The sequence below is a fragment of the Aotus nancymaae genome, unplaced genomic scaffold (assembly GCF_030222135.1).
Source record: "Aotus nancymaae isolate 86718 unplaced genomic scaffold, 86718_ANA_hifiasm-v0.15.2.pri h1tg000029l, whole genome shotgun sequence".
NCBI classification, from domain to species: Eukaryota; Metazoa; Chordata; class Mammalia; order Primates; family Aotidae; genus Aotus; species Aotus nancymaae.
In genome coordinates this window covers 38,946,857-38,974,585 of record NW_026988442.1, presented here as the reverse complement: position 1 = coordinate 38,974,585, position 27,729 = coordinate 38,946,857, and the positions used below count along the sequence as shown (strand labels likewise).

General features: G+C 40.6%; 1 protein-coding gene across 1 annotated transcript in view; it reads right to left on the bottom strand.

Annotated features, from left to right (window-relative positions):
* Positions 1 to 23,828, bottom strand: part of CDH26 (cadherin 26) — a 54,075-nt gene extending 30,247 nt beyond the window's left edge. Inside the window, 7 exon segments of the mRNA XM_012473794.2 lie at positions 1,785 to 1,913; positions 2,109 to 2,275; positions 3,880 to 4,027; positions 14,366 to 14,524; positions 15,992 to 16,096; positions 17,145 to 17,201; positions 23,790 to 23,828. Coding sequence (XP_012329217.2) covers positions 1,785 to 1,913; positions 2,109 to 2,275; positions 3,880 to 4,027; positions 14,366 to 14,524; positions 15,992 to 16,096; positions 17,145 to 17,201; positions 23,790 to 23,828 — 804 coding nt within the window.
* Positions 23,829 to 27,729: the final 3,901 nt, after the last annotated feature.

The window sequence follows — 27,729 nt, the reverse complement described above, 5'->3', positions numbered from 1 at the left end:
CTTTTTACCAAGCCAGGAAAAGATTTTGAAACAAGGTTCAAACATAATATTATTTTGTAGTTATTATATACTTCTGGCGAGGTGCTTTGGTTTGCAAACATTTCACTTTGGTTTATAGGGTTTTTTTTAATATTAAACAACACCTTTTAAAAATCATTGTTCTCATCATTTATTCAGCAACAGCTACTGTGTGCCACATTCCATTTCAGATGCCATGAGCAAGACAGGCAACAATTCCATCCTTGGGGAGCTGAGAGCTGAGTGTGTGTGTGCGTGTGTGTGCGCGCGCGTGCGTGTGCGTCCGCGTGTGTGTACAGGGATTCATACAATAAATGAAACCAAGTGCTTAAGTAGAATGCTACTAAGAAGAAAAAAGCACAAAAGGGCTCGAGTGTGTCCCAGAAAAGAAATGGGAGGGTTTTACCTGGGTAGTGAAGAAAAGCCTCACTGAGAGAGTCAGGAGAAAGAAGAAAATATGGTCGATATTTACTCTTTAAAAGTACATATGGAATAGTAAAAAATAAAAGATTAGAAATAGATCTTGAGCAATTCTTGTTTTCTCTCTCAGCCATCTCACATGCCTTAAGTGGAGCATCAGTCCCAAACCATCTTACACAGTGGTTTTCAACACTCTCTTAAAGGTTAGATGTCTTGCAGCCTGGAAAATCCCATGTGGACCCTGACATACAAACCAGGTGAGGTGGGAAGGCAAGGCCAAAGCCTGCCTGCTGTTCACCTTCCCCTCTAGGATCCTGAATACATTGTGAAAACTTCAGGTGCAGACTTCTCACCCACGGGTGATTCTTCTCCCTGAGAGACATTTGGCAATGTCTAGTGACATTTTTGGTGGTCAAGCTGAGGAGTGCTACTGACTTCTACTGAGTGGAGGCCAGGGATGCTGGTGAACATCCTGCAGCACGCAGAGCAGCCCCCACTCCAAATCATCATCTGGCCCAGTGTCAAAAGGGCTGAGCATAGGAACCCCTGACTTCAAGTAAACAGGAATTCTCTGTCTTCCCTAGGCCTCGGGTTCCCCATCTTTAAAACAGAAATCATGTCATAGTTTCAACAATCAAAAATGAAAAAACACATGTAAAAGTTCTCAGCATAGTTTCTGGCATAGAACCGTCAAACATGTCAGCTCATGTGACCATTATGAAGTGCTTCTATGTCAATATGATTTGGCTTCTTGATTCTAGTGTAAGTCACTTTTGAGAACTGCACATATCTTGGGTGACTCCCTGATATAGTTTGGATATTTGTCCCTGCCCAAATCTCATGTTGAAATGTGATCCCCAATATTGGAGGTGGGGCCTGGTGGGAAGTGTCTGGATCATGGGGGCAGGTCCCTCATGAATAGCTCCAGCCATCCCCTTGGTGATAAGGGAGCTCTTGTCTCGAGTTCACATGAGATCTGGCCATTTAAAAGTGTGCAGCACCTCTTATCTCTCTTGTTCCTCATTCTCCCACCCCCCGTGTGTTACTTGCTCCTGCTGTCACCAAGTGATATGCCTGCTCCCCCTTCTCCTTCCGCCATGATCATAGACTTCCTGAGGTCTCCCTAGAAGCTGAGCCCTTGCCAGCACCATGCTTCCTGTACAGCCTGCAGAACCGTGAGTCAATTAAACTTCTTTTCTTTATAAATTACTCAGTCTCAGGTATTTCTTTATAGCAATATGGTAACAGTCTAACAGCCTCCCCCCACCATCCGAGGAAAACTGAGCCTAGGACCCAAGGGCTACTTGTGTTGGGGCTTAGACATCGGGGCGGCCCAGGTGGCTCACGTTCTCCTGGGTAAATGCCGGCCTGTGGTTGTTGCCTTCCTGCACGTCCACATGAATGGTGGCCGTGGATGAAAGTGTTAGTTCTCCACAGTCCCTGGCTCTGATTAGCAGTGTAAACTGAGGAGCAGTCTATATGGGAAGGAAAAGGAAAGTTAAACCCCTCGAATACAGGAAAGGAAAATACTAATAAGAAATATTCTGTTTTACCAATTTCAATAGCAAATCTAGTCACAGAGGGTTCCCCAATACAAATGTAGAATCTAAGCCTGGGGCACAAGGATGGGCCACACATTTCATTTTAGAAAATAATAAAATCCACATAACCTCATAATCTAAGCATCCGGAGAGTCGTATTTCTCCACTAACACGATCAACCCGGAAACCACTTTCTTTCAGTAATGGTGTTTGAGAAACAAGGAAGTAAAGGACTTGAGAATTTGGAGTGTTTCCTTCATCCAAATCAACTGCTAACATCTGAAAAATAGGTTGACCTAGAAAGAATTTTTTAAAATTGTTACTATCAGAGAAAGGTAGCCCATCAAACCAGTAAGAGGATGAATTATTTGCTAAATGGCATTGGGGCATATACGAAGATGAATGAAATGTTTAAATATAAAAACTATGAACATACTAGAAAATATAAGGATGAATTTCAATTAGCTATAAGATCATGACTGCCAATGCAGAAGACTTACAGGACAAAATTGGTGGATCAGATTACATTTCTAAATATCTGGCAAAAAACTATAGACAAAATATAAAAGAAAATGATAAAGCAGAAAAATATGTTTGAAACACACATGGCAGGCAGATATTCTTAATATAGACTGCTGAGGTTAAAATAAGAAAAATGACAAACGCACTAACAGAAAAATGAAGAAAAGAAAGGAAAAAGCCATGGATAGAACATGGAAATGGCCAAGAAACATATCAAAATGTTCAAGCACATGTTATCCGAGACCAGCAACCCACGAGGCTCCTTCATGGACTGCAGGCAGGTGAGCAAATGAGGACCCTTACCCTATATGTGCAGACAAACCAGCAAGGCTACGTCTCTGAATTCATGCTAAGTAAATAGTGCTTCATTGGGAAATAGATGTAGCTTAAATTTTATCATTGAAATATATTTTATAAAAATAACAGAAAGTGGCAAAAACACATAAATGTTCAACAACAAGAGATCGGTCAAATACTTCAAAGCACATCCATAAAATATTACACAAAGGGTATTTTAGAAAACTATCAAGTTACAAGCAGTAACATTGCATCTTTAGAGAGGAAATTTATAAATATGCACATGTAAAAAAGCGCACAGAATATGTGTAAATATATAAATATTTACTATATACACATAGACGATGTATATTATGATAAAGATGAAAAATGTATGTATATACAAATATTAAAAATGTATGCACATACAAAAACTGTATGTATATGCAAATACAAATACAAAAAATATGCATTTGTAATTATATTACACATATATGTAAGTTTAACATATAGTGTGTGTATATACACACAGAAAATGCAAAGAAAATGCTGAAAGAATACAAACTAAAACATTAATAGTACTTATCTCTCATGGGTAGTATTAAAGATGCTTTCTTTTTCAGTCTTTTCATTTCTTGGAATTTTTTGGAGAGATGATTATACCAAAAAATGGTTTTTGTTATTAAAAATAGATCCACTTTCTAGTAAGAGTAAGTTGGGTTTAAAAATGCACAGTATCTGTATGTAACTCGGAAGCTTTAGATGTGATCGTGTTGCCATTTTTCAGACAAAAAATTTGCAGAGCTATGCAGAAGCTCATCACCCAGCTCTTTTTCCCTCACTGCATGTGGCTTTATTTTTAGAATGCCATTTACATATCAGCTCTTCCCACTGATGCAATTCAACATCATTTTATTACCAATACAAAACGAGGCTTACAGACCTCAAAGCATTTCGCTCAGATCCGGGGCCTGCGACCTTTGAGATGTGAACAGTAAAAACTCTCCCTGAAGATGACTAGGATCAAGCTCCTCATCAATACTAAGGAAGGGAAACAGAGCAGAGACAGAAGGAAGCCCGGCAGCCCCCCAACCGCACACACCTGCAGATTGGTTTTATTGCACAGTGATGTTAAATTCCTTCTCTGGAAACTGGGGTGCATGATCATTCAGATCACTGATCCTAATGTTGAAAATTAAGGATTTATCCACAACTTTTCCTGTTGAGTGATCCGCAACATCAAAATAAACCTAGGAAGCAGAGAGCTGTAAAAATGCTGCAGAACCATTTACTTGATGATGCTCTAATCAAATAACTGTTATCCTAACTATGTGTTTATGTCTGTCTCCTTCTCTAGACTGAGCTCCAGAGCGCAGGAATCGGACTGCCCTCATTCACCACGTACCCCAGAGACCATGCACAGTACTGGCACAGACTAGGTGTTCAGCAAATGTGTAGAACAAGCCAATGCTCTGGCAAGGAAAAAAATTATCAGTTGTTATTAGGTTCAAATCTCAGTCTCTCCACTGGGTAAACACATGCAGGTTGCTAGTGAGCCTCCGTTTCTACAACCTATCAGTATTGTCATGGGAAATAAATATATTAATTGAATATTACTGAAATATCACAGAGAGCAAACACTTCAAGGTTTTTGGGAAAGTGAACATTTATAGTAACTAGCGCAGCTATTGACATGCTAGGTTGTTAAATGGTCACTGCAGTTACTTCTCTACTTGGAAAGAAAAGTCAGAAAGTATGCATGTGTGAAGTCTTTCACTTCAAAAGGTCTCAAATCAATAGTTTAAGCTTCTGCCTTAAGAAATTTTAAAAAGAGATCATAATAAACCCAAACAAACTAAAAGTGATGATAAAGGTAAAAAGCATATATCAATGAAACGGAAAACAGCCAAACAACACAGTCACATAACCAAAAGAGATTCTTCGAAATGATCAATAAAATGAATAAACCTCAAGAAGGACTGATAAGGGAAAAGAAGGAAGAGGGGAGAATTATCAATCACAGGAATGAAAGAAAGGCTCTCACTAGAGATTCTACATGTATTAGAAGAGTAAGGACTAATACGACCAAGTTTATGCCAATGAATTCCGCAACTTAAATAAAATGGACCAAATTCTTGATAAGAAAAACTATCAAAACTTTCTCAAGAAGAAATAGAAAATCTGGATAGTCCTATATATATATTTTTTTAAAAAATTGGAATTTGTAGTTTAAAATTTTTTGAGAAATAAAAACAAAAAACTCCAAGCCCAGATGACTTCAATGTTAAATTCTAGCAAAATATGAAAGAAGAAGAATGAATTCAACAGTCTCTTCCAAAAAATATAAAAGGTAAAAAGACTTCTCAACAGATATTTGAGACTAACATTACCATAATACCAAGTCAAATTTCTATGAATTACAAGGAAAACTACAGAACAATATCTCTCATGAATCTAGAGTTAAAAATTCTCAACAAAATACTAACAAATAGTATCCAGAAACATATTAAAAGGATAGTACAGCATGAGCAAATGAGGTTTATCCTGAGAATTTTAGACTGATTCAACTTTCGAAAATCAATTTCAGCAATGTCACAAGATATAATCTATAAAAATCAACTACATTTCTATAAACCAGCAATGAAAAATTAGAAAAAAAATTAAAAACAGCCCCATTTACAAATCTAAAATATGTACAGGATCTGTTCACTGAAAACTTTAAAACACTGATGAAAGAAATCAAAGAAGACCTAATTGAATGAAAAGATGTACTGTGTTTATAGACTGAAAGATTCAGTATTGCCAAGATGACAGATCTTTCCAAATTGATCTATAAAGTCAGCACAATCCCAATCAAAAGACTAGTGGAATATTTAAAAGATATCAACAAGCTGATCTGAAAATTATATGGAAAGGCAAAGGAATTTGAATACCCAAAGTCATTTTGAAAAGAAAAACAAAGTTAGAGAACTCACACTAAGTCATTTCAAGATTTATTATAAAAAATACAGTAATCCAGAAAGTATAGTGTTGATGAAAAGATAAATATATACATCACTGAAACAGAATAGAGAGTACAGAAAATGGCCCACACAGTATGGTTGATTGATTTTTGAGAATATACAAAGGCTAGCCTTTTCAACACATGATGCTGAAACAATTACATGTCCGTATGCTAAAAAAAAAAAAAAAAAAAAAAAAAAAAACCTGGGTCTTTATCTCATACTTTAGACAAAAGTTAACTCAAAATGGATCACAGACCTACATGTAAAACAGAAAACTATAAAACTTTTAGTAAAAAAAAAGAAGAAAATCTTGTTGACAATGTGTTAGATACAATACCAAAAACATGATCCAGAAGGGAAAATATTGATCAATTGGATTTTATCAAAATGTGTAACTCTTGCTCTGTAAGAAATGCTGTTAAAAGAATGAAAAGACAAAGAGAAAGAATGAAAAGACAGTTGCCTGAGAGAAAATATTTGCATATCATATGCTGACAAAGCATTTGTATTCAAAACTCAGAAAACAAATAATACGTGGCTAGGCGCGGTGGCTCCCGCCTGTAATCCCAGCATTTTGGGAGCCAAAGCAGGTGGATCACCTGAGATCAGGAGTTCAAGACCAGTCTGGCCAACATGATGAAACCCCGTCTCAACTAAAAAAGTTACGAAAATTAGCCAAGCATGGTGGCAGGCACCTGTAATCCCAGCTACTCAGTAGGCTGAGGCAGGAGAATTGCTTGAACCTGGGAGGTGGAGGTTGCAGTGAGCTGAGATTGCACCATTGCACTCCAGCCTGGGAGACAAGACAGAATCTCCATCTAAGAAAGAAAGAGAGGGGAGGGGAGGGGAAGGGAGGAGAAGGGAGGGGAGGGGAGGGGAAGGGAGGGGAGGGGAGGGGAGGGGAGGGGAGGGGAGGGGAGGGGAGGGGAGGGGAGAGGAGGGAGAAAGGAAGGAAGAAAGAAAAGAGAGAGAGAGAGAAGTTGAGTTATTCTGAGAAATGGTTTGGGAATTGCTTATCAAGTTAAACATATACTTACGTAATCCAACTAAGCCACTCCTAGGTATCTACCTAAAATAAATGAAAACTGATGTTCACATAAAAACCATATATGGGCCGGGTGCGGTGGCTCACACCTGTAATCTCAGCAATTTGGGAGGCTGAGGTGGGTAGATCACCTGAGGTCAGGAGTTTGAGACCATCCTGGCCAACATGGTGAAACCCCGTCTCTAATAAAATACAAAAATTAGCCAAGTGTGGTGGTGGGTGCCTGTAATCCCAGCTACTTAGGAGACTGAGGCAGGAGAATTGCTTGATCCTGGTAGGTGGAGATTGCAGTGAGCTGAGATTGCACCATTGCACTCCAGTCTGGGGCACAAGAGCAAAACTCCATCTCAAATATATATATATGTGTGTGTGTGTGTGTCTGTGTGTGTGTGTGTGCGCGCATAGCAGCTTTATCGTCACCAAAAATGAAAAGAATCCAAGCCTCCTTTAGTTTTCTAAAGTGAGAAGTAAGAAACTACTCAGCAATAAAACAGAACAAACTCTTAATGCACATAACAGCATGGATGAGTATCAGAGGCCTTATGCTGGGTGAAAAAAACCTAGACTTAAAAAGCCATGTATTGTGTGATTCCATCTCAATAATGTTCTAAACAAGGTAAACATATTGAGATGGAAAAGAAATGAGTGGTTTCCAGGGGTTAAGGGTTGAAGGAGGGTTTGTCAAAACTCTTAGAACTATACATTAAGAGGTATAAATTTTACTGTACATGAATTTTTAAAATAAAATTTTAAAAGTAAAATACACACAAATTTGGAAGGAATAAAGGCAGTTAAGGGTTCTCAGGTCAATGTACTGTCAAGGAAGTCATTAAAAACTTTATATCAAATCTAATAAGTAAAGAATGAATGTTGTAATTTCTCTGTAATTTTTTTCTCTGTCTGTGGAATTAGATCAGAGGGAAAAGTTGTCGGCAGGGTGGGATTCTTCATCTATTGCTTGAATTTTTATAAGAAGCCCTTATTAATTTTATATGTAAAAAGTAAATATAGGGCCGGGTGTAGCGGCTCACACCTCTAATCCCAGCACTTTGGGAGGCCAAGGTGGGTGGATCACCTGAGGTCAGGAGTTCAAGACCAGCCTGGCCAACATGGTGAAACCCCTTCTCTACAAAAATTAGCCATGCATGATGGCGGGTGCCTGTAATCCCAGCTACTCTGGAGACTTGCTTGAACCCAGGAGTGGGAATTTGCAGTGAGCTGAGATCATGCCATTGCACTCTAGCCTGGGCGGCAGAGCAAGACTCCTTCTCCAAAAAAAAGTAAATATAAATAATAGGAAGTCTCATTTATTGCTGGTGAGAATGCAAAATGGTGCAGCCACTTTGGAAGACAGTGTGGCAGTTTCTTACAAAACTAAACATACTCTTGCTACACAACCCAGCAATCACACTCCCAAATGTGTTGAATATGTATGTGCACCCGACAACCTGCACACGCATGTTTACAGCAGCTTTATTCATGATTGTCAAAATGTGGAAGCTACCAAAATGTTTTTCAGTGGGCGAATGGGTAAATAAGCTGCGTCCATCCATACAATGGAATATTATACAATGAAAAAAAGGCATGGGGGAACTTTAAATGGATATTGCCAGGTGAACAAAGCCAGTCTGAAAAGACTACATAGTGTATGATTCCAACTATGTAACCTTCTGGAAAAGGCAAACTCCGGGAGACAGTAAAAAGACCAGTGGTTGCCAGGGGTGCTGGGGGTGGGGAAGGGGGAACGGGCAGAGCCCAGAGAATTTGTAGAGCGGTGGAAGCATTCCTTATGACACTGTAGTGCTGGACACGTGGTGTCGCACATTTGTCGAAACCCATAAAAGGTAAGATGCTAAGAATGAACCCTAATGTAAACCGTGGGTTTTGGTTAATAGTAACGTAAAATACTGGCTCAACAATCATAGCAAATGCGGCACACTTCTGCGAAATGTTCATAACGGGAATGTGAAGGGAGGGGGTGGGGTAGAGGGGAGGATGGGAACTCTACGCTTTCTGCTCTGTGCTTCTGTCAATCTAAAACTGCTCTAAAAAATAAAGCCCATTAATTTGAAAACTGTCCCTACTTACAAGATGAATATATATATATTTATATAAATATAAAATATATAAACTATATGTAATATAATAAAATATATAAACTATAATAAAATACATACATGTGTATTTTAAATAAATATACATATTTTTAAAAGCAAGTCTAATCTGCCTTGCTCCTGAATCTCTCGTTACTTTAGTATAAGTGGTGCTTTTGTTTGTTGAAGGCTGAAAAGGCTGTAGGGAAAGGCAGGAGCTCAGAGTCGCAGCAAAGAGAGCGGGAATAAGCGTGAAAGCTGGCACGAGGGTGGTCCAGGCAGGTGCCTGCTCTGCAGTGAGACCACTGAATTCTCAAGGACCATCTGGTCGCCAGGTACAGTAAGTATCCTGCTTGGGGTAAAAAGGTTTATTTCAGAAGCATGGCTGCGGGCTTCAGCCAGGCCCAGGGCAGACTCGCCAGCACCAGCCCTACACATAGATGGCCTCCCTTCATCCTCGCTGAAACCCTGGAGAAAGGCACCCTTGTTGTCTAGCTCTGCACCGGGGAGAGGCTAAGTGACTACTTCACCTTCAGCTTGGACGTAGAGTAGCCCAGATTCAAGTCCAGTCAGGGGTCAAGACAGCACCTTCCACCAATTCTTCCCCACTTCTCTCTGTGGCTACTCAGTGGCCAGGGTTGCTGGCCCTTCTGGGAGGGTGTGGGGCGGGGGGGGCTCTCTGGGCCTTGAAAGCAACACTCTCTCCATCCCCTTCCTCGGGGGCCTAAAGGTCTTTCCCTCTGTTTTGCTTTGCATGGCTGCTTAAGCCCCCTTTCCCTGCAGACTCATGACTCACTCCTCAGCTTCCATCACTGTGGTCCCACCAGATATCCTAAAACAGCAGCTGAGACCCCACGTCTAGCGCAGGTCAGCGCTCCTCCTCCCCCGAAGTAGGACTGAAGGAGGCTTCAGGGCTTCTACTACCGAACTAGTCTGCTTCAGGGACTCTAGCATACATTTTATATTTTTGTGCTAGTAAGTTGGCTTTCTCTCACACCGTTTCTACATTCTCCTCCATAATTTATGACTGTGCTGGCAACTCTTTGCTCCTTAATCACCCTGATTTCTGGCTCTAAAACTGTGCCAACTGTACTCTTTCCATTTTAAAAAGGAACCACTTGTTTGTTCTATATTTATTACTTTATATTTCATTTATTATCCTAAAGCTACATAGGAGACCTTTAGTTCCATAAGATGCCTGAGAAACATGAGTGCTGTTTATTCTTTGGCAAGATGCTAAGAATTTCTAGGGACTCGGAATTACAATGGAGAAAAGAAATGTCATGGACATTTTTTGCACTTGGAAAGGGTTTTCAGCTTTTGTTATAGCCTCAAGATTTATACCTTTGGATAAACAAACCGTGGTGCATTAACATGATGCATCACCATATGGCTATTTGAAATTACAGGCACAAGATCCATGGTCTTACACACAAATGAGCACATGAAACACTTTGCTACCAAATGCACAGTAAGAAATCACTAAGGCGTAGGTTAGACTGTGTGGTGATAAAAATCAACAAATAATTATTTTGAGAAGTATAAAAGGATGGATTTTTGGGTAGCTTTGTATTCTATAAAAATGAGCATATTTGGATATAAATAGAAAAGGTTCATACACAGAAAAAATTCAACTCTTGTCTTGCTGTCTCTGTCTTAAATCAGGCAGTAATTCTCAACTAGCGTTACTGCTTTCTTACAGATACATTGAGTTAATAAAAAGTTAGCCTCCCGCAACCATGCCCTATACACAGTTTTGCTCTGGCAGGTTTTAGAGACCCCATCAGGATGCTCAAGGGTGAAGAAGTGCTATAGAATGTCTTTCTGCCACTACATTAGGCTTCCTTGATTTTTCATAACGGACTATCTGATGGACTTCCAACGCCAATAATAAACTTCTCTTACAGGAGTAAATGGTTAAGCTAGGATGCTCAATTTGTGTCATGTTTAGGACATGTCCTAATTTATAGGACATGGCTTATGCCACCCTTCCTCGTTGGTGATCCTTCTTATTGGACCATTTCATATGCTCCTAACTAGTGTGTAAACCCCTGGCTGTCAGTTTCCTGTGGTTGCTGTAACAAAATACCACGGACCCTGTGGCTTATGCCAGAAACGTATTATCTCACAGTTCTTAAGGCTAGAGCAGAAATGGAGGAGTCAGTAGGGTCGGTTCCTCTGGAGGCTCTGAGGGAGAGACCATTCCCAGCCTCTCCTGGCTTCTGGTGGTTGCTAGCAAGCCTCAGTGTTCCTCGGCATCACTCTAATGTCTGCCTCCATCTTCACCTGGCATTCTCCTCTGTGTCTGTCTCTGTGTCAAAGATTCCCTCTCCTGGTCACAGGGTTATGGCCCACCCTAATCCAGTATGACTTCATTTTAACTTGATTACACCTCCAAAGGCCCTACATCCAAATAAGGTCACAGACATAGGTACCATGAGTTAGGACTTGAACATGTCTTTTTGGGGACTCAGTTCAACTCACAACATCCAGCAAGGCCAAGGCTACATTTCACTGTGCTTGTTCATTCATTTACTCATTCATCTAACATGATTAAGGGAGAACCTATTATGTGAAGAGCCCTGATCGTGACCCTGGGGCAATGGCAGACTTTCCCCAGAATCAGGAATAAGGCAGAGTCTCTCCCCTCTTAGGACTTACATTCTGATAGAGGAGATCAATATTCGAATGGAGGAGGTCAACTATCAACAGAGACTTAAACACAAAGTCCACATTTCAAGTGATGAGTGGTGTTGAGGAGAAAATAAAACAGGGAAATGGGACGGAGAGTGATGGGCAAGGTTGGGTCATACCTCAGAATCTCCACCCTGTATCTTTCTTTGTAGAAGTTTGTAGTTAAATGTGAGGGCCAAGGATCAAATAAGTAGATAAATCAATATTACAGGACAACTATGGTCAATGTTTGGGGGACTAGAACATGGACTTGGCCAAGCCAGGGAGGTCCAAGCATAGGGCCCTGAAAACCTGACATAACAGAACTAATGGGGATGCCATGTGCTTCCCCTGCAACCCCACACTGTCACTCTGCTCTAAATGGTGCCCGGGATCTCTCTGTGATGTGCCAAGAATTTCCAACTCAACTTTGAGTTTCAGGAAATGCTCTTAGATATTTGGCTTTAGCATTATCAGCTTCTAGACACAAAGTCCCATATTAAACATTATGAATGCCAACCCTTAATACATCATTTAAAATGTTAAAAGCATCATTTGCAAAACTGTTCTCCATTCTCCCCGTCTGTTTACTCTGTTGATGGTTTCTTTGGCATCTGACAAATATCTAATATCTAGTATCTATAAGGAACTTAAATTTACCAAAAAAAATTAAAAAGTGCACAAAGAACATGAACAGACACTTTTCTAAAGAGGATATACTTATGGCCAACAAGCATACGAATAAAACATCACTGATCATTAGAGAAATGAAAATCAAATCCAAAATGGGATACCATTTCACACCAGTCAGAATGGCTATTATCAAAAAGTCAAAAAACAGCAGATGCTGGTGAGGTTGCAGAAAAAAAAAAAGGAGCATGCATACACTGTTGGTGGGAGTATAAATTACTTCAACCATTGTGGAAGACAGTGTGGTATTACTCGAAGAGCTAAAAACAGAAATTATCATTCAAACCTAACAATTCCACTACTGGGTATATACCCAAAGGAATAGAAATCATTCTACCATAAAGACATATGCACACGTATATTCATTGCAGCAGGATTCACAGTAGCAAAGACATGGAATCAACCTAAATGCCTATCAGTGGTAGACTGGATAAAGAAAACATGGTATGTATACACTATGGAATACTATGCAGCCACAAAAAAAGAAAGAGATAATGTTCTTTGCAGGAACATGAATGGAGCTGGAGGCCATTATCCTTAGCAAACTAACACAGGAACAGAAAACCAATACTGCTTGTTCTCACTTATAAATAGGAGCTAAGTGATGAGAACACATGGACGCACACAAGGGAACAACAGACACTGGAATCTGTCAGAGGGTGAAGGGTGGGAAGAGGGAGAGGATCAGGAAAACTGAGGATCAGGAAAACCTAATAGTGGGTATTAGGCTTAATACCTGGGTGATGAAATACTCTGTACAATGAATATCCATTACACAATTTACCTATATAATAAACCTGTAGGTGAACTTAAAATGAAAGTTAAATAATAATAGTAATAGTAATAAAAGGTAAGGAAAAAATATTAAAAGCAAACAAGCAACAAGTGAGCCACGAATGTTTGTTTCCATCCTTGCACAGATCATGCCACGATCATCACTAGGCCCTCCCTACTCAAAGTGTGGAAGCCCAAGGGACAGCCGCATGGGCCTCACCTGGAGCTTGCTAGAAATGCAGAGCTCAGGCCCTACCCTGACCTACTAAAACAGAATCTGCATTTTTACCAAGATCCCTACTGATCTGTTTGCTCGTTAAAGATTGAGAAGGGCTATCTCAGGGTCACCTTATGACTACTCTATATTCCTTCTGTGTAACAGACACAGCAAATTCTGCACAGAAGCGGGGCATGCATTTATGTAGATAAGGAAGACCTAGAGAGTCATCTTTGCATGTTCATTGGAGTTTTAGAACAATTTTCACCTGGTTAAAAATGAGAGATTCAGAGCCTGTTGATGAGTTAAGGGTATATGTTTCATTGCGTATATAAGTACTTTGAGGTCATTAGAGAAAAGTTCATATAGTACTTTTTTTGAATGTTAATCAACGTCTTTCCACACTGAAAGAGTTAATGAACAAATGTATAGCCAGGCAGGCCTGAGAACCAAGCCCAGTTCCCAGCAGCTCCATTCCACTGACGTCAAAACAGGACAAAGTTTGACTACCTAAAGACTCGCTATTATGTTAGATGGGTGACGTGACACATGGTTTAGGGCTTTTTTCTTTGTAATTTCCTTTTCTAGTTTAGAACCTGAATTTCAGCTTTATAGCAAACCACATTATTGGAGTGATGAAATCATAAAGAACACCTGCACTCACAATAAGACATTGTCAACAGGTATGCATTTGGTCATTCATCAGTTATTGGGCAACCCATTGGGTCTGTCATGGTTTGTCTCCATATTTCAGATGTCACTCATAACAAAATTAATTAGCCCCTTTTATAAACATTCTGTGACCCTATCCCCAAATGCTTTCAGATATCCCCATCGTGCTAGGACACTAGTCATTAGAATAAAGACCTATAGCAGCTCACATCGATTGCAGAAATCATTACAAAGCCAAAGTCCACCACTCTAAAAGAAGATGACAGAAGTCTCATGACTACTTGTAAAACTCATCACAATGTATAATTTCTCAATCTCCCAGAACCTGGCACACAGTCAGCTTAAATAATGCTCACCAAATACAACAGTCTTGCAAGAGCTCTTAAATCCAAACTTAGAATATACCAGATTTCAGATACCATGAAAGACGGTGTTGTTTCTCGATCCACAGGGCGGTGAACATATATCCTTCCATTCTCATGATCTAGAGAAAACAAACCAATCTCTGGATATTCATCCACACCGGGTCCACTGATTAGATACATTAGTGACATGTTATCAGACATATTATTGAACAGCTGGAAGAAGGAAAATGGAAAGAAGAAAAAAGGAGGATGAGAATAAGCCACTGCAATAATCAAGTATCAAGGCTAAGAATCAATGGCATCTTTAAGAAATTATACCCAGCAATGGCATATCTGAGAATTTATACCAAAGAAATAAACAGATAGGCAGAGATGGAGGAACGATGGTGTGGGTCGCAGTTTGGTCTGTAATAGTGAAAATTTGGAAATAGCATAAATGTTCATTGACATGAAAAAAATAATAGAATGATACTCCCTACACATAGCATGGGATACTCTGTAGCCTTTAAAGATGTATCTACTGCCACGGAAAGACAGGCAGAACACATCATTAAACAAGAAAGGCAAGCAGAACAACACACCAAGTGTAATCTCATTTCTTTGATGCAGATTCACACCAGAAAATCTATAGAGAAATATCTAGAACCGCACATACCAATTTGTTAATATCGATTATCCCTTGAAGGAAAGAGAAGTGGTGATCACACAGCTAACATTTAGAAAGAGCTTAGAATGATCAGGCCAACAATATGCCTGGCTTGCCTTAACCTATTTAATCTTTAAAACACCTCTGAAATGTAGACAATATCACTGACCCCATTGTGCAGATGAGGACACGTTAAGAATCTCTAACCCAGCAAGGATGTGGTGCAGTAGGTATATGAACCCACTCACTCGCCCTGACTCTTAGGAGTATACGCTTTTAACCACTGAGACTTGAAAACTTTCTGTACTCTTTATGTTTGTTTTTTTTTTTTACAGTAGGCATCCACCATTTCCATAAATATTGCAAAAATACAAGATAGTCTTAATTTTTTCTAAGAATCATAGAATGTCACAACTATAACAGAGCTTAATCAGTACATAATTCAAAGGCCCATTGGTACCAGGAAGGTAGTGGAATTCAACAACCTGAGCCTGGTGTAAAGATTCTGCCATTCCAATATCATGCGACTTCTTCAAGGGGCTGCTTGCCCTGAGCATGAGGGAGGCAAGGCGGAGTGGTGGAGACTGTGGTATTCTGAGTAACTGAAGCCCCACCTAATTGTTGTCATGTGGAAATGTGAGTATGTGGCCAGAACTTCCAATTTTTTAAAAATCTCAAGGAGGGTAAAATTTTTAATACAATCTCCCTATTTTTAAATAATTTTTTTTTTAAAAAAGCCTCTGCATGGGCCAAATAAAGCAGACCTGTCAGTTGGAATTAACCACCCTGTTGCTGTATGTGATTCTCATCAGACACTCACATGGAGAAGTGACTTGCTCAAAGTCACATACCCAGGTAGAGGTAGAGTAAGTTCTGGAATCCAGGCAACCTGAACCCCAGGCCAGTGCTCCTTCTGCTCTGCTTAACTTCCTGGCCTCACTAGCACACAGCCTTTCAAGACAGTCTTCCTGGCCAAAGGGGCGTGCTTACTCAGAGGGCATGATAGGGTCATTCCTTACAAGTAGGCACCTTACCTCACCAATGAGTTTGGGAAAGGGTCCTGGGTCTTCTTCGTCCAGCTCCAAGGTGGTGATAACCCATCTTCTCTTGGATTGCCGTAGAGTCTGGTAGCTCTTTCCCTGGAAATGATAGTGACAATGATGACAAAAAGGATGGCAGTGATGCTCACAGCCAGGATGATCACACCCTTACTTGACATAAAGGCCCTGGGCTGACACTTGGTCTGCATTCTCTCCTCATCCCCACAACAGTCACCTAAGTTTGGAAAATGCAAGTGCCTGTCCTCTTAATAGCTCTAGAGTCATCTCTAACCATGGGGGCAGATGCCACCCAATGATTTTACGTGGTTCTTGAGATAATTTTAGGAGCTCTCCAGACATAGTATTAAAGATCACTGCTATGTGCCAATGCTTGTCATATAGTAGACATGCAAACAGTTGTTGAGAAAGTTTTCCCATTTCCATTTATCTCTCAATCTTCCTGAGATTATTGATGATTCGGTGCTAATAGACCTTTAATGCCTCTCTGTTCACGAATATTCCCTTTAACAAATGTGCAGACATGTACACAAAGAGAAAGAGAGTGACTTAGACTCAGATCTTAAGCTCAGATATTTGTCAGCTAAAAGAATATATGAAATTTAAAGCTTTGTTTTGTTTGCATTATATATTTATACAGTTGCCATATATTACAAGTGAAGCTGGTTTTAGCCACATTATCAACAAAAATGCAAGTTCTTTTTTCAAAAACTGACTTTATGATAAAATGAATTGATCAAGAGAACAATACCAAGTAAATAATCCCAACGTGGCATGAGGATATGGCACAACCCCACAGTGGTGGGCGCGTGACTGCTGCAATGCAAAATATTAAGTCCAATATATTTTCATTCCATTAAGAAGAAAACGATGTGGACAAACCTCCAAACTGGTGCTGTACAGTTGAATTTTGATGTTCGCAGGCTGCTCATATTCTAATTAGACATCAAAGCATCATCTGCAGTTCTGGAAGTCCCTCAAGATTCTAAAAGGCCACATGTAGTTACTATTTTCCTTTCTGCAAACCAAACATTGGCGGGGCACTAAAGAACTCCAAACTGCAATTCTGTCTCTAAGTCAAGTGTAGAGACTGATTTTATATATTAAGAAACTGACTTCCAAACCTCACTTTTGTTTGCTTAGTAAGACCATCTTTTTCTTGTTGGACGCTGTTAACAATACTGACCTTAAAATGATGTTAATTAGCAGAGAATATACTTATCAGAATCACATAGACACTACCCGGACTTGCACAAATAGAGAATCACAAATGACAAAAAAGAACTTCTGCATTTAGTTTTGGTAAATGTAATTTCTTATCCTCTACATCTTAATTCATGATTACCACTTATCTTCTCTAACTCTAGGAGAAATAACCAAAAGAATTCTGATTTATTATTTGAAATGGTAGGGAGACATTTAAAACCATAAAACACTACTATCAATTAACAAAAGTAAGAAGTAGAACTTCTTTATTCAGGATGAGCACAGATGAACTTAGCACATGTGTAAAATAACACCAAATGTTACTGGGCATGGGGTTGAAGTGACTTTTTCTTTTGTTTTTGTCCCTTATTTCTAAGACATTATTTACCTTAATTAATAAAATAATAAACATACACTTTATTTACATAATGGATTACAGTGGTAATTACTTATTTATAATTTATATCTCAACAATCCTTTCCCTTCCTCCAAAAAATACATGTACAAGACTGTTGAAATAGAAAGACATAAGTCGGCCAGGCATAGTATTTCACACCTGTAATCCCAGCACTTTGGGAGGCCGAGGGGGGTGGACCACCTGAGGTCAGGAGTGTGAGACCAGCCTGGCCAACATGGTGAAACCCTGTCTCTACTAAAAATACAAAAATTAGCCAGGCGTGGTGGCATGCACCTGTAATCCCAGCTACTCAGGAGGCTGAGGCAGGAGAATTGCTTGAACCCGGGAAGTGGAGGTTGCAGTGAGCCCAGATTGCACCAGTGCACTCCAGCCTGGGCAACACAGTGAGGCTCTGTCTGAAAAAAAAAAAAAAAAGAAAGAAAGAAAAAAAAAAAAGAAAGAGATAAGTCCTCAATGTATGGTTAGAACCAGCAGCAAACAAAAGTGTGGGAGTGGGACGGGAGAAGGTGTGCACACGGGGTGACTTGGAGAAAGCAGATGGGGCACGAAGTGTAAATAATGGGTGAATTTTCATACAGGGTATTTTGGAATTCTTTGTATTTTCCTTAAATCTTATAAGTTTTGTATTAAAACAAAAAGTTATCAAAAAAGACAATTTCAGGAACTAACATTGGGTATTTAACTTAGCACTAAGATCCTTGCCAATTATAATAAAAAGGGAAAGTCTATCTTTAAAAATGAAACATATTTAATAAAACCTTTTCTTGTTATATAGTCTTCCTATTTAAAAGAAAATTTCATAGCAAAACGCTTTAAGCACACAATGACATAATGGCGCCCATCACCAAGTTCTATCAAACCTTAATACTTTTACCCTATTTGCTTCAAAGTGTTGAGATGTAAATTGTTTCAGATCAAACTGAAACTTCTTGTGTAGCTCTCCCTCATCTCACTTTTCCCTCAGAACTAACTCTTACCCTAAATTATTTTTAGCATTCCAATGCATGTTTTTAAACCTTCACAATATGGATCTGTGTATAGAGATATGACTTTATATTCATAACAATGTGTCATTTTTATGGTTTTGGATTGGACTTTAAATAACGGTTCATAGTAAGCACCATCCCATAACTTATTTTTTTTACTTATCTTTTTTTTCATTTTGGGGGAGGATGCGTGTGTTAACACCTACAGTTCTAGTTCATTCGTTTTCGTTGCTGTAGAGCATTTTACTATATGAATTGGCAAAACTCTATTTAATCTATTCTTCTAGTGATGATCTTCTAGGTTGGTTCCAGTTTTTCATTACCAAAAATGCTGTGGTAATAAACATCCATGTATATATTGAAAGTCTCTCTCTGGCAGCAATTTTCAAAGCATGGTTTCCACAGCCGTATAAGAGAGTCCACAAGTCCAAACTCTTTCATAAGAACGCTAAGGCATTGTTTGCCTGTTTTGCTGTCTGACATTTGCACTGATGGTGCAAAACAATAACATTGGTGGGTGAAATTGCTGATGCCTCAGCACAAATGAAGGCAGTGGTACCAAACTCCCCATTGTATTCTTCACCACCACGCACTTGCAGGAAAAACAAAACAGAAAGAAAAAGAAAACTAGTTTCATTTAAGAATGAAATAATTGGTGAATTTACTCAATTACTGCAATCGCTTGAGAACTGATGAAGTAGTAAAAATATTGTTTTAAATTGCAACACTTGAGTGTCCATCTTTTAAATACTCTTTGTGAACGGATGGAAAGTATGTAGAAAGCTGCTCTGTGTATCAAGGCAGAAGGTTTATTCCAAAGAAAAGTACTTGTGTGATTGCTTGAGTTTCTAGCTGAAAAGGCCACTTTCTTTTTTTTTTTAAATAGACCACAATTTTACTTGAAAGAACAACCAACAAATTGTGATGATTCACATCAGGTTATTTGATACATGGTCCTTCGATGATGAACAAAGTGAGTCTTTCACTTCAAGAAAATCAGTCAATGCACAGTATCTGTTCCCAATGATAAATGTAAGCTTTCAAGCAAAAATTCGAATTTTAGAAAACTTGAGTCTGCCAATAAAAGCGTGAAAACTTCATAAGTGAAGATTTTTATGATAATAGCAATAGTGTTTTTTCAATTTTATAGGCTGAAACATGTCCACATTGGAAATGCCTGCATAACTCCATGAGCCAATGGCTTCCTAATGATCAACATAACATGTTCTAAAATCAAGTGCAGGTGACAGAGTCATCTAGAGTTCAGGAGAGACAGTGGATTTTAATGGAATGGTGTAGGGAAAGTTCATTGACGTAGTATCAGATTCCACATTGCAAATAACTGTCAAGACATTACAACGTGTCGAATTTTGGTATCATATCAAAGAAAAATATCCACAGTTATCTATTCCAAGTTATTAAAATATCTGTGTGAGGCCAGAATTTCTTCATATACTTCAACCAAACAAATTCACAACAGACTGAAGGCAGAAGCAGAGAGGAGAATCCTGCTGTCTTCTTTGAAGCTGAACATTCAAAATGTTTGCAAAAATATATAGATAGTGTCACTTTTTCCGCTAAATGGAATATTGAAAAATATGGAAGGTTTTCAAAATATGTGCTATTTTTATTAACATAGAATGGGTTTATTATGGTTACGTCCAATGAATTGAGAAATATGTTTAACATTTCCCTGTTTTAATATTTACCATGGTATCAGCAAATATAACCCACATAAGCTAAATCTCTAAGACTGACACCTAAATCGTCAGGGACAGTCTCCACCCTGGTTGCCTCGTCCTGGTCAGAATATCTCCTTATTTGAGACCCATCACAATACAAGAGACCATGCTTCTGAAAGTGGTTTCATGCAAATGAAGAACATTCTTCATATGTTCATTTCTTGTGGTCAGCCACTCTCATGGTGGACGGGTGATATTATTGGGTTATATTGTTAGTGTCAGGGCTAATGATAATATTTGCATCCTGCCCAGATAATATTTCTATCTATTTACCTGAAGGAGAAGAATGTTCAAACTCTTTGAATTCTGAAATCTCTAATTGACTTTTTTAGACAATGAATGCTTTTTGACTAATGTTGGTAGTTTTAAATTAAAGGCCTACCCAGGTGCATAATTTTTAAATGGAGAAGACTGTAGTTCTTGCAAAAGATAAATAAATTAATTCTGTTTCTAAAACAGGTGTATTTCCAAGTGGCCAAGGTTATTAACAAGGACTATATTGAGGTTTCCTGTTCTCTCTGGGCCTCAGTTTCCCCTTCTATAAATTGAGGGTATGAGACAATGTGTCTTTAAAGGCTCTTTCAACAGTAAAGCTCTGTAAATTCATTTGAATAAGATAACACATAAATGGCACAGTGACAGTCACGTAAGAGCTGGTTGAAGTGTTCAGAAAGAAATGGTGGATGTTTATACTTTGCCAGAGATGCCTTAAATTTCACATCATTGTGTGTGTTTCATTTCTCCTCTCTTTATGCATGCCTTAGAAATTAACTTGAGATCTCTCATATGAGTGATGCAGGAAGACTAGAAATGGTTACATTTTCTGTAATGATTTTGTAAGTACTCTTATTATATTTCTCATCCGTGCCAATTTTAGGCAGTCTGTCCAAAGAGGAAATCATTCAAAAGATTTGCATAATGCTTTCTATAACATGGTGGGGAGGGGCGGGGGCGGGGGTTCTTTCTAGATGCTTGTTCCCTCAGCCGCCATGTCCACAAAACCACTTTATCAGAGAGGGCCAGGCAGACATATGATTGCAAGGTCCACCCTGCACATCATTTGACAGATGGCTCTGGACCTGGGGCTTGTAGCCAATATCATTCAGGCTGGCCTGGCTGGGCAGCCATGGCACCTTTTGGGAGAAAATTTTCTGAGTGAATGAAGATGTAGTCTATGACTATACAGGATACTAAAGAGCTAAGAGGTCTATATAGAAATCAGTCCTTCCCAAAATGTTTGAAAATATTTCATTTTTGAATGCAAGCTTTTATTCAAGCAGAATTCAGGTCCTAAAAATAAGCAGAATTTGGATCCAGGACTCTGTTCTGCAGGTTTATGTCTTTGTTCCAGATTCAGTGACAAGTAATGACAAGCCATAGGAAAGAAGTCATTCTCCCCTCTTCGGTCATTTCCAGTCCTGAGAGCCGATGGGTCCTCAGCCTGGGCTGTGGCAGGCTTGAAAGACCAGAGAGGAGAGAGGGTTTAAGATAATGAAAACAGACAGTGAGGAAAGCCTCTTATTTTCTGGACAATGAGGAAAGCCTCTTAAGCTTTCATTCAGGGAGAATTTGGATTCTAGAAGTCACAGAATTTCCTATGAGAGATTCCTGTAGAGATTCTTTTAATCCGTATCCAGTATCTCTCTTCTGGGTTTTAGACCAGGGCAGTCCCAGGAAGTCTCTGTGAAGATGAAAATGTCCCTGCTGTGCTGGCCAGTGTGGTAGCCCCTAGCCACATGTGGCTAATCGCGACCCTGAAATGTGGCTGGTGCTAGTGTAGAACTGAATTTTAAATTTTGCTTAATTTTAATTAATTTAAATTGTCACGTGACTAGAGGCCAATGCAGACAGTATAAACTAGTGGTTAAACATGTGGATTTATAAATTTAGAAGACCTGAGTTTAAATCCTGTTCTATGGGCAACATGGCAAAACCCTGTGTCTACAAAATATATAAATATTAGCCAGCCATGGTGGCCCATGCTTGTAATTCCAGCTGCTTGGGAGGCTGAGGTGGAAGGATAGCATGAGTCTGGGAGGTGGAGGCTGCAGTGAGTCGAGATCATGTCACTGCACTCCAGCCTGGGTGGCAAGGTAAGACCCTGCTGCAAAAAAAAAAAAAAAATCCTGTTCTGCCTCTCACCAGCTATGTGCTATGTGATGTGGAACAGGCAATTTATCCTCCAGAGTCTGCACTTCCTCATCGTTGCACACACACGCACACCCCCCACATACGTAAATGTAGACGTGTATGTATATATTGGATCCTCACAACAGCCCAATCACAAAGGTATTATTACATTCCTTTGTAACATACAACACTCACACACAAATTGCGTAGGATGGCAAGGGCTACGTGAGTATTTCCTCTTTTTCCAAGTCTCTGGGCAACATTTCCACTTGCATCTCCCACAAGCAACTCAAATCCTACATGTCCAAGGCTGATGGCATAGCTTGTATCCTCACAAACCTGCCCATCTGCAGGGCTCCCTAACCACAAAAGACACTTACCTGCTCATTCCAAAGGCCATCCTTGATGCCTCTGCTTCCCTCATCCCCACGTCCAAGTTCTGTCAAGTTGACTTCCTGAGGCCAGCTCATCTGTCTCCACCCCAAACAGCTAAAGTTTCCACCACCTTGAGCGCCCACGGGATTGGTCTCTCCCATTCATTCCATCCTTCTGTGGTGGGTTAAATTGTGTCCCTAAAAGCATATATTGAGACATAATCCCCAGTCCCTGTGAATGTGACCTTATTTAGAAATAGGCTGTTTGCAGATGTAATCCTTAACTGAATTACAGTTAAGATGACGTCATATTTGGTTAGAGTGTGCCCTAATCTAGTGAGCAGTGTCTCGATAGGAAAACACAGGCACACAGGGAGTGTCTACAAAAGGAGGATGCCGTGTCCTGACAAGGGCAGAGACATGAAGTAGCTGCAAGTCAAGAAACAGCTGGGATTGCCAGCAACCCACCAGAAGCCAGGGAGAGGCAGGGAGGGTCCTCCCAGTCTCAGATGGAATTTGGCCCTGCTGACACCTTGATTTCAGACTTCTGGCCTGTGGAACTGCAAGAGAGTACATTTCTCCTATTTTAAGCCAACGTACCAGCTTATGGTTCATCGTTTCAGCAGTCTGAGGACACTAATATATGTTCCTAACACATTCTCTGCACAGAAGCTTGGGTGACCTTTAAAAGCACAGATCTCACACCCCTTTTCCCCCAGTTTTCACTTCTCTTAGGACAGAATCCAACCTGCTCTGTCCCCTGCTGACCCTCTCAGCTTCACCTCTGACTACGCTGTCCCCACCTTCTGCGACCCAGCAATTCTGTTGGTCTTGAGTGAAGGGCTGAAAGAATAATTCAGTTGGAGCATAAATGCTAACAATTTATCAAAAGATAACTCAATTCGGAATTTCCCAGACTGGCAACAACGCCACCACCATCAACAACAAGAAAATCATAAGAGGCTTTTCTCATTGTACAGTTTCATTCTCTTAAAACTTTCCTCTTTGCCGGGCACGGTGGCTCACACCTGTAATCGCAGCACTTTGGGAGGCTGAGGTGGGTGGATCACAAGGTCAGGTGTTCGATACCAGCCTGGACAACATGGTGAAACCCCATCTCTGCTAAAAATAAAAAATTAGCCAGGTGCAGTGGTGGGCTCCTGTAATCCTAGCTACTTGGGAGGCTGAGGCAGGAGAATTGCTTGAACCTGGGAGGTAGAGGTTGCAGTGAGCTGAGATCACAGCACTGTACTCCAGCCTGGGTGACAGAGCCAGACTCCATCTCAGGGAAAAAACAAAAAACAAAAAAACAAAAAAAACTTCCCTCCTCTCTGGTCTTTGAAGCCTACCACAGCCCAAAGCTAAGGACATATGAGCTCTCAGGCCTGGAAATGATGAAAGGGGAGAAAACTCCTCTTCGTTGGCTTGTCATTACTTGTCACTGAATTTGGAACAAAGACATAAACCTGCAGAACAGAATCCTGACTGGCTTCATGTCCAAATGACAAAGAAAGGGTGTGGGATTTCAGAAGAAAACTGCTCTGGACACAACAGCAGAAATGGTGTCAGCTTTTAAATGTGGAGATCTGCACAGGGGGAGGTAGGTATCTGTTAGAGATGTCAGAGATGGCACTAAGCCAATTTGGTGGGTAGGGAATGGAAGGGAATGGAAAGGAATATGTTACTCATAGTCAATCTGACAATTATTGAGCGCCTCCTGGCTGTAAAACTCTTTGTCAGTTAAATGTCCAGCATTCTGATTGCTGTAAACTTCTTATGTCTATTAAATCATGTTATCTTCATCTGTCTTGATTCCCTGGAATACATAAAGCCACCGTCATCAATCACTGAGGTACAATCCACAGTGCCATCTCCACTGCCCACCCCCCTCAACACACCCTCAGAAGTTCATTTGCTTTGGTACTGCACTAATACAACAGAAGGAAGAGAATTCAGGTCTGTTTCTGATGAGACTCGTTGTGGGTAGGAGCAGGAGCGAGGGAAGGTTGGGGACAGGATTTGATTTAAACTATATTCAAATCCATGCAAACATGGGCTATTAAAAAGGGCTTCTACGAAGTATTGGAGATCACACTAATGTGCTGTCTGATTAAGGACACTCATAGCTCTTGACACACCAAAATGTGACCAAGAAAATTCTCCAAACCCCAAGCAACTGGTACCAAACAATGTATCCACTTTCAGACAGAGATTTCCCCCTATTTTGTTTATTCCCAGTGCCTGGCTGGCCCAAAGCAGGTGTCCAGTAAATAGTTTTAGCATGAGCTCTGAGTATAGCCAGCCATTTTCACTGTGATTAGAAAAACAGACACAGACGTAAGAGCACATTGACTGGGCCATTACTTACTGTGAACCTAATAGCAGAGAGCGGCTAAGAGAAGATGATGTTTATTTGGGAAAGGACATTGCAGTGGGAATATGTGTGCCATGGTAAACGATGTGCATAGTCAAGGCAGTAAAGGAAGATAAAGATTTTTTAAGGGAAAAATGAGGAGGATTATATGACTGTTTTGAAATAATTATCTTTGGCTACAAAGATCAATAACAAGGATGACACCGATCTGAGTTTGCACAAAATTTGCTAAGAAGATTTCTTTGAAAAAGTATTTTTTGAGTAAGGTTTCAATGGCCTTTGTGCAAAGTTTTGTTACTTTTGCAGAGCTTCTGTGACTTTTAGTCATCAAGCATACAAATGTGAGAATCCCCTTTTCTTAGCCTTGTGTCTATTTATGGGGGTTTGTGCGTATATGTGTGTGTCTTTCAACATAAGAAACTCCATTTTGATTCTGACAACTTACGCAGTACCAAGGGCTTTTATGCATTTTCTCATTTACGCTCACAACCACTGGGTCAGGTAAGGTCAATTATTAGCTCCATTTTCAGGTGAAGAAAAATAGGCTTAACAAGGTTATGTTAAAACTCCTGACACCCAGGTGCACTCCCAGATCAGCTCAACCTGAACCTTTGCGAGCAAATCCAGGCATTGAGATCCCTTGACGCTCCCCAGGTGAGCTCAACTTGAGCCAAGGTGAGGACCGAGGTTAAGCTGGCCTAGGTCCCCAGCTGACTGTGAAGGCGCCTGGGTCAGGACGCCAAGCAGCCCAGTCTAGAGCTCACAGTCACCAACCACTGTGCTGCTTCCTGCCCTCAGCTAATACTGAAAGGAAGAAATGGTTCCCTCTCCCTACCTACAGAAAGCCAGTGAAGCAGATCATGACCAACAAGCACATGCAACATTACCTCTGTCCGCTGTAGGTACAAACAGAGCAAGGACCATATGTTTCAAATGCTGACTCCACCAGTTTGTATTCCTTTATAAACAGTGGCAGTTGGGGGCAGTGGATTTAATCCTTCCATCCCAATGGGTTTGCTCAAATTGCCTTTGATGCAGACAACTGAGATTTCCTCAATCTTATGTGAAGTTTGAACAGAAGTATCATTATAAAACTCGGCAGGGCTCAGTGTCTCACGCCTGTCATCCCAGCTCTTTGGGAGGCTGAGGTGGGCAGATCACTTGCAGTCAGGGGTTTGAGACCAGCCTGGCTAACATGGTGAAAACCTGTCTCTAATAAAAATACAAAAACTAGCCTGGTGTGGTGGCATGTGCCTGTAGTCCCAGCTACTCAGGAGGCTGAGGCAAGAGGATTGCTTGAACCCAGAAGGAGGAGGTTGCAGTGCTCTGAGATGTCGCCACTGCACTCTAGCCCGGATGACAATGAGACCCTGTCTCAAAAAAAAAAAAAAAAATTATGTGTGTTGGCTAGGTGAGGTGGCTCATGCCCATAATCCCAGCACTTTGGAAGACCAAGGCGGGTGAATCACTTGAGCTTAGGAGTTTGAGACTAGCCTAGGCAACATGGTGAGAATCCATCTTTACAAAAAATACAAAAATTAGCCAGGTGTGGTGATGAGTGAATTAGTCCCAGCTACTTGTGAGGCTGAGGTGGGAGGATCACTTGAGCCTGGGAAGTTGAGGCTGCAGTGAGCCTTGATCATGCCACTGCACTGCAGCCTGGGTAATGAAGCCAGACACTGTCTCAAAAAACGGAGAAAGAAACAAAGAAAACGCGTGTGTTGATGTAATCTAAATAAAAACAGTGTGAGCTATGTAAATTGGTTTTAAACAAGTCCTTTAGCCTGCTCCCACTGTTGCCCTAAACAGTCTGGGACCCTTAACCTTTCTTTATGTAAATCCGGAGCCCCCACTGCTGCCTAAGCCATTCTAAAGACAGCCAGCCCCTGTCACTGAGTCACTCTCCGGTCCCTTAGCCTGGAAGAAGCAGGGCCAGCTTGCCCTTCGCTTTCAGTTCCCTGCACCTGAGCTCTAGGCTCCAGGCTCAGCTCACCTGCAGCAGCCACGGCAGCAGCGACGGGTGCCTCCTGGATCTCATGGCCACACGAGAACACGCAAAACAGACTCAGAACGTGCAGCTGCTAGCCAGTCCTCCAAGCTGGTGGTCTCACCGGAGCCACACACCCTCCTTCCCAGCCAGCGGCTTCTTCTCCGATGGTTTTCAGGTCACTTTGGCCCAGATAGTTTCATCTCAACTTGCTCCTTCCTTCTTCGCTTTTCTTGCATCTATCAGAGTGGGGCGGGCTGCTCTGTAAGCTTGAACGTCCGTTTGCCACAGGTAGAGTTCCTAGGAAGGGCGGGGCGGGAACTAAAGCCGCCAAGGTCCTGCCCGTACACAAAAGACTGGCTGGGGGCTGACCTCAACAACAACAGCTCAGCCAGAGGAAGTAAACCAGCACCTGTCAGAAAGTAGAATTATTTGTTTTCCTGTTCGTTCTAATTTACAAACAGAAGGCCCAATCATCTCTTTCTATAGCAGGATAT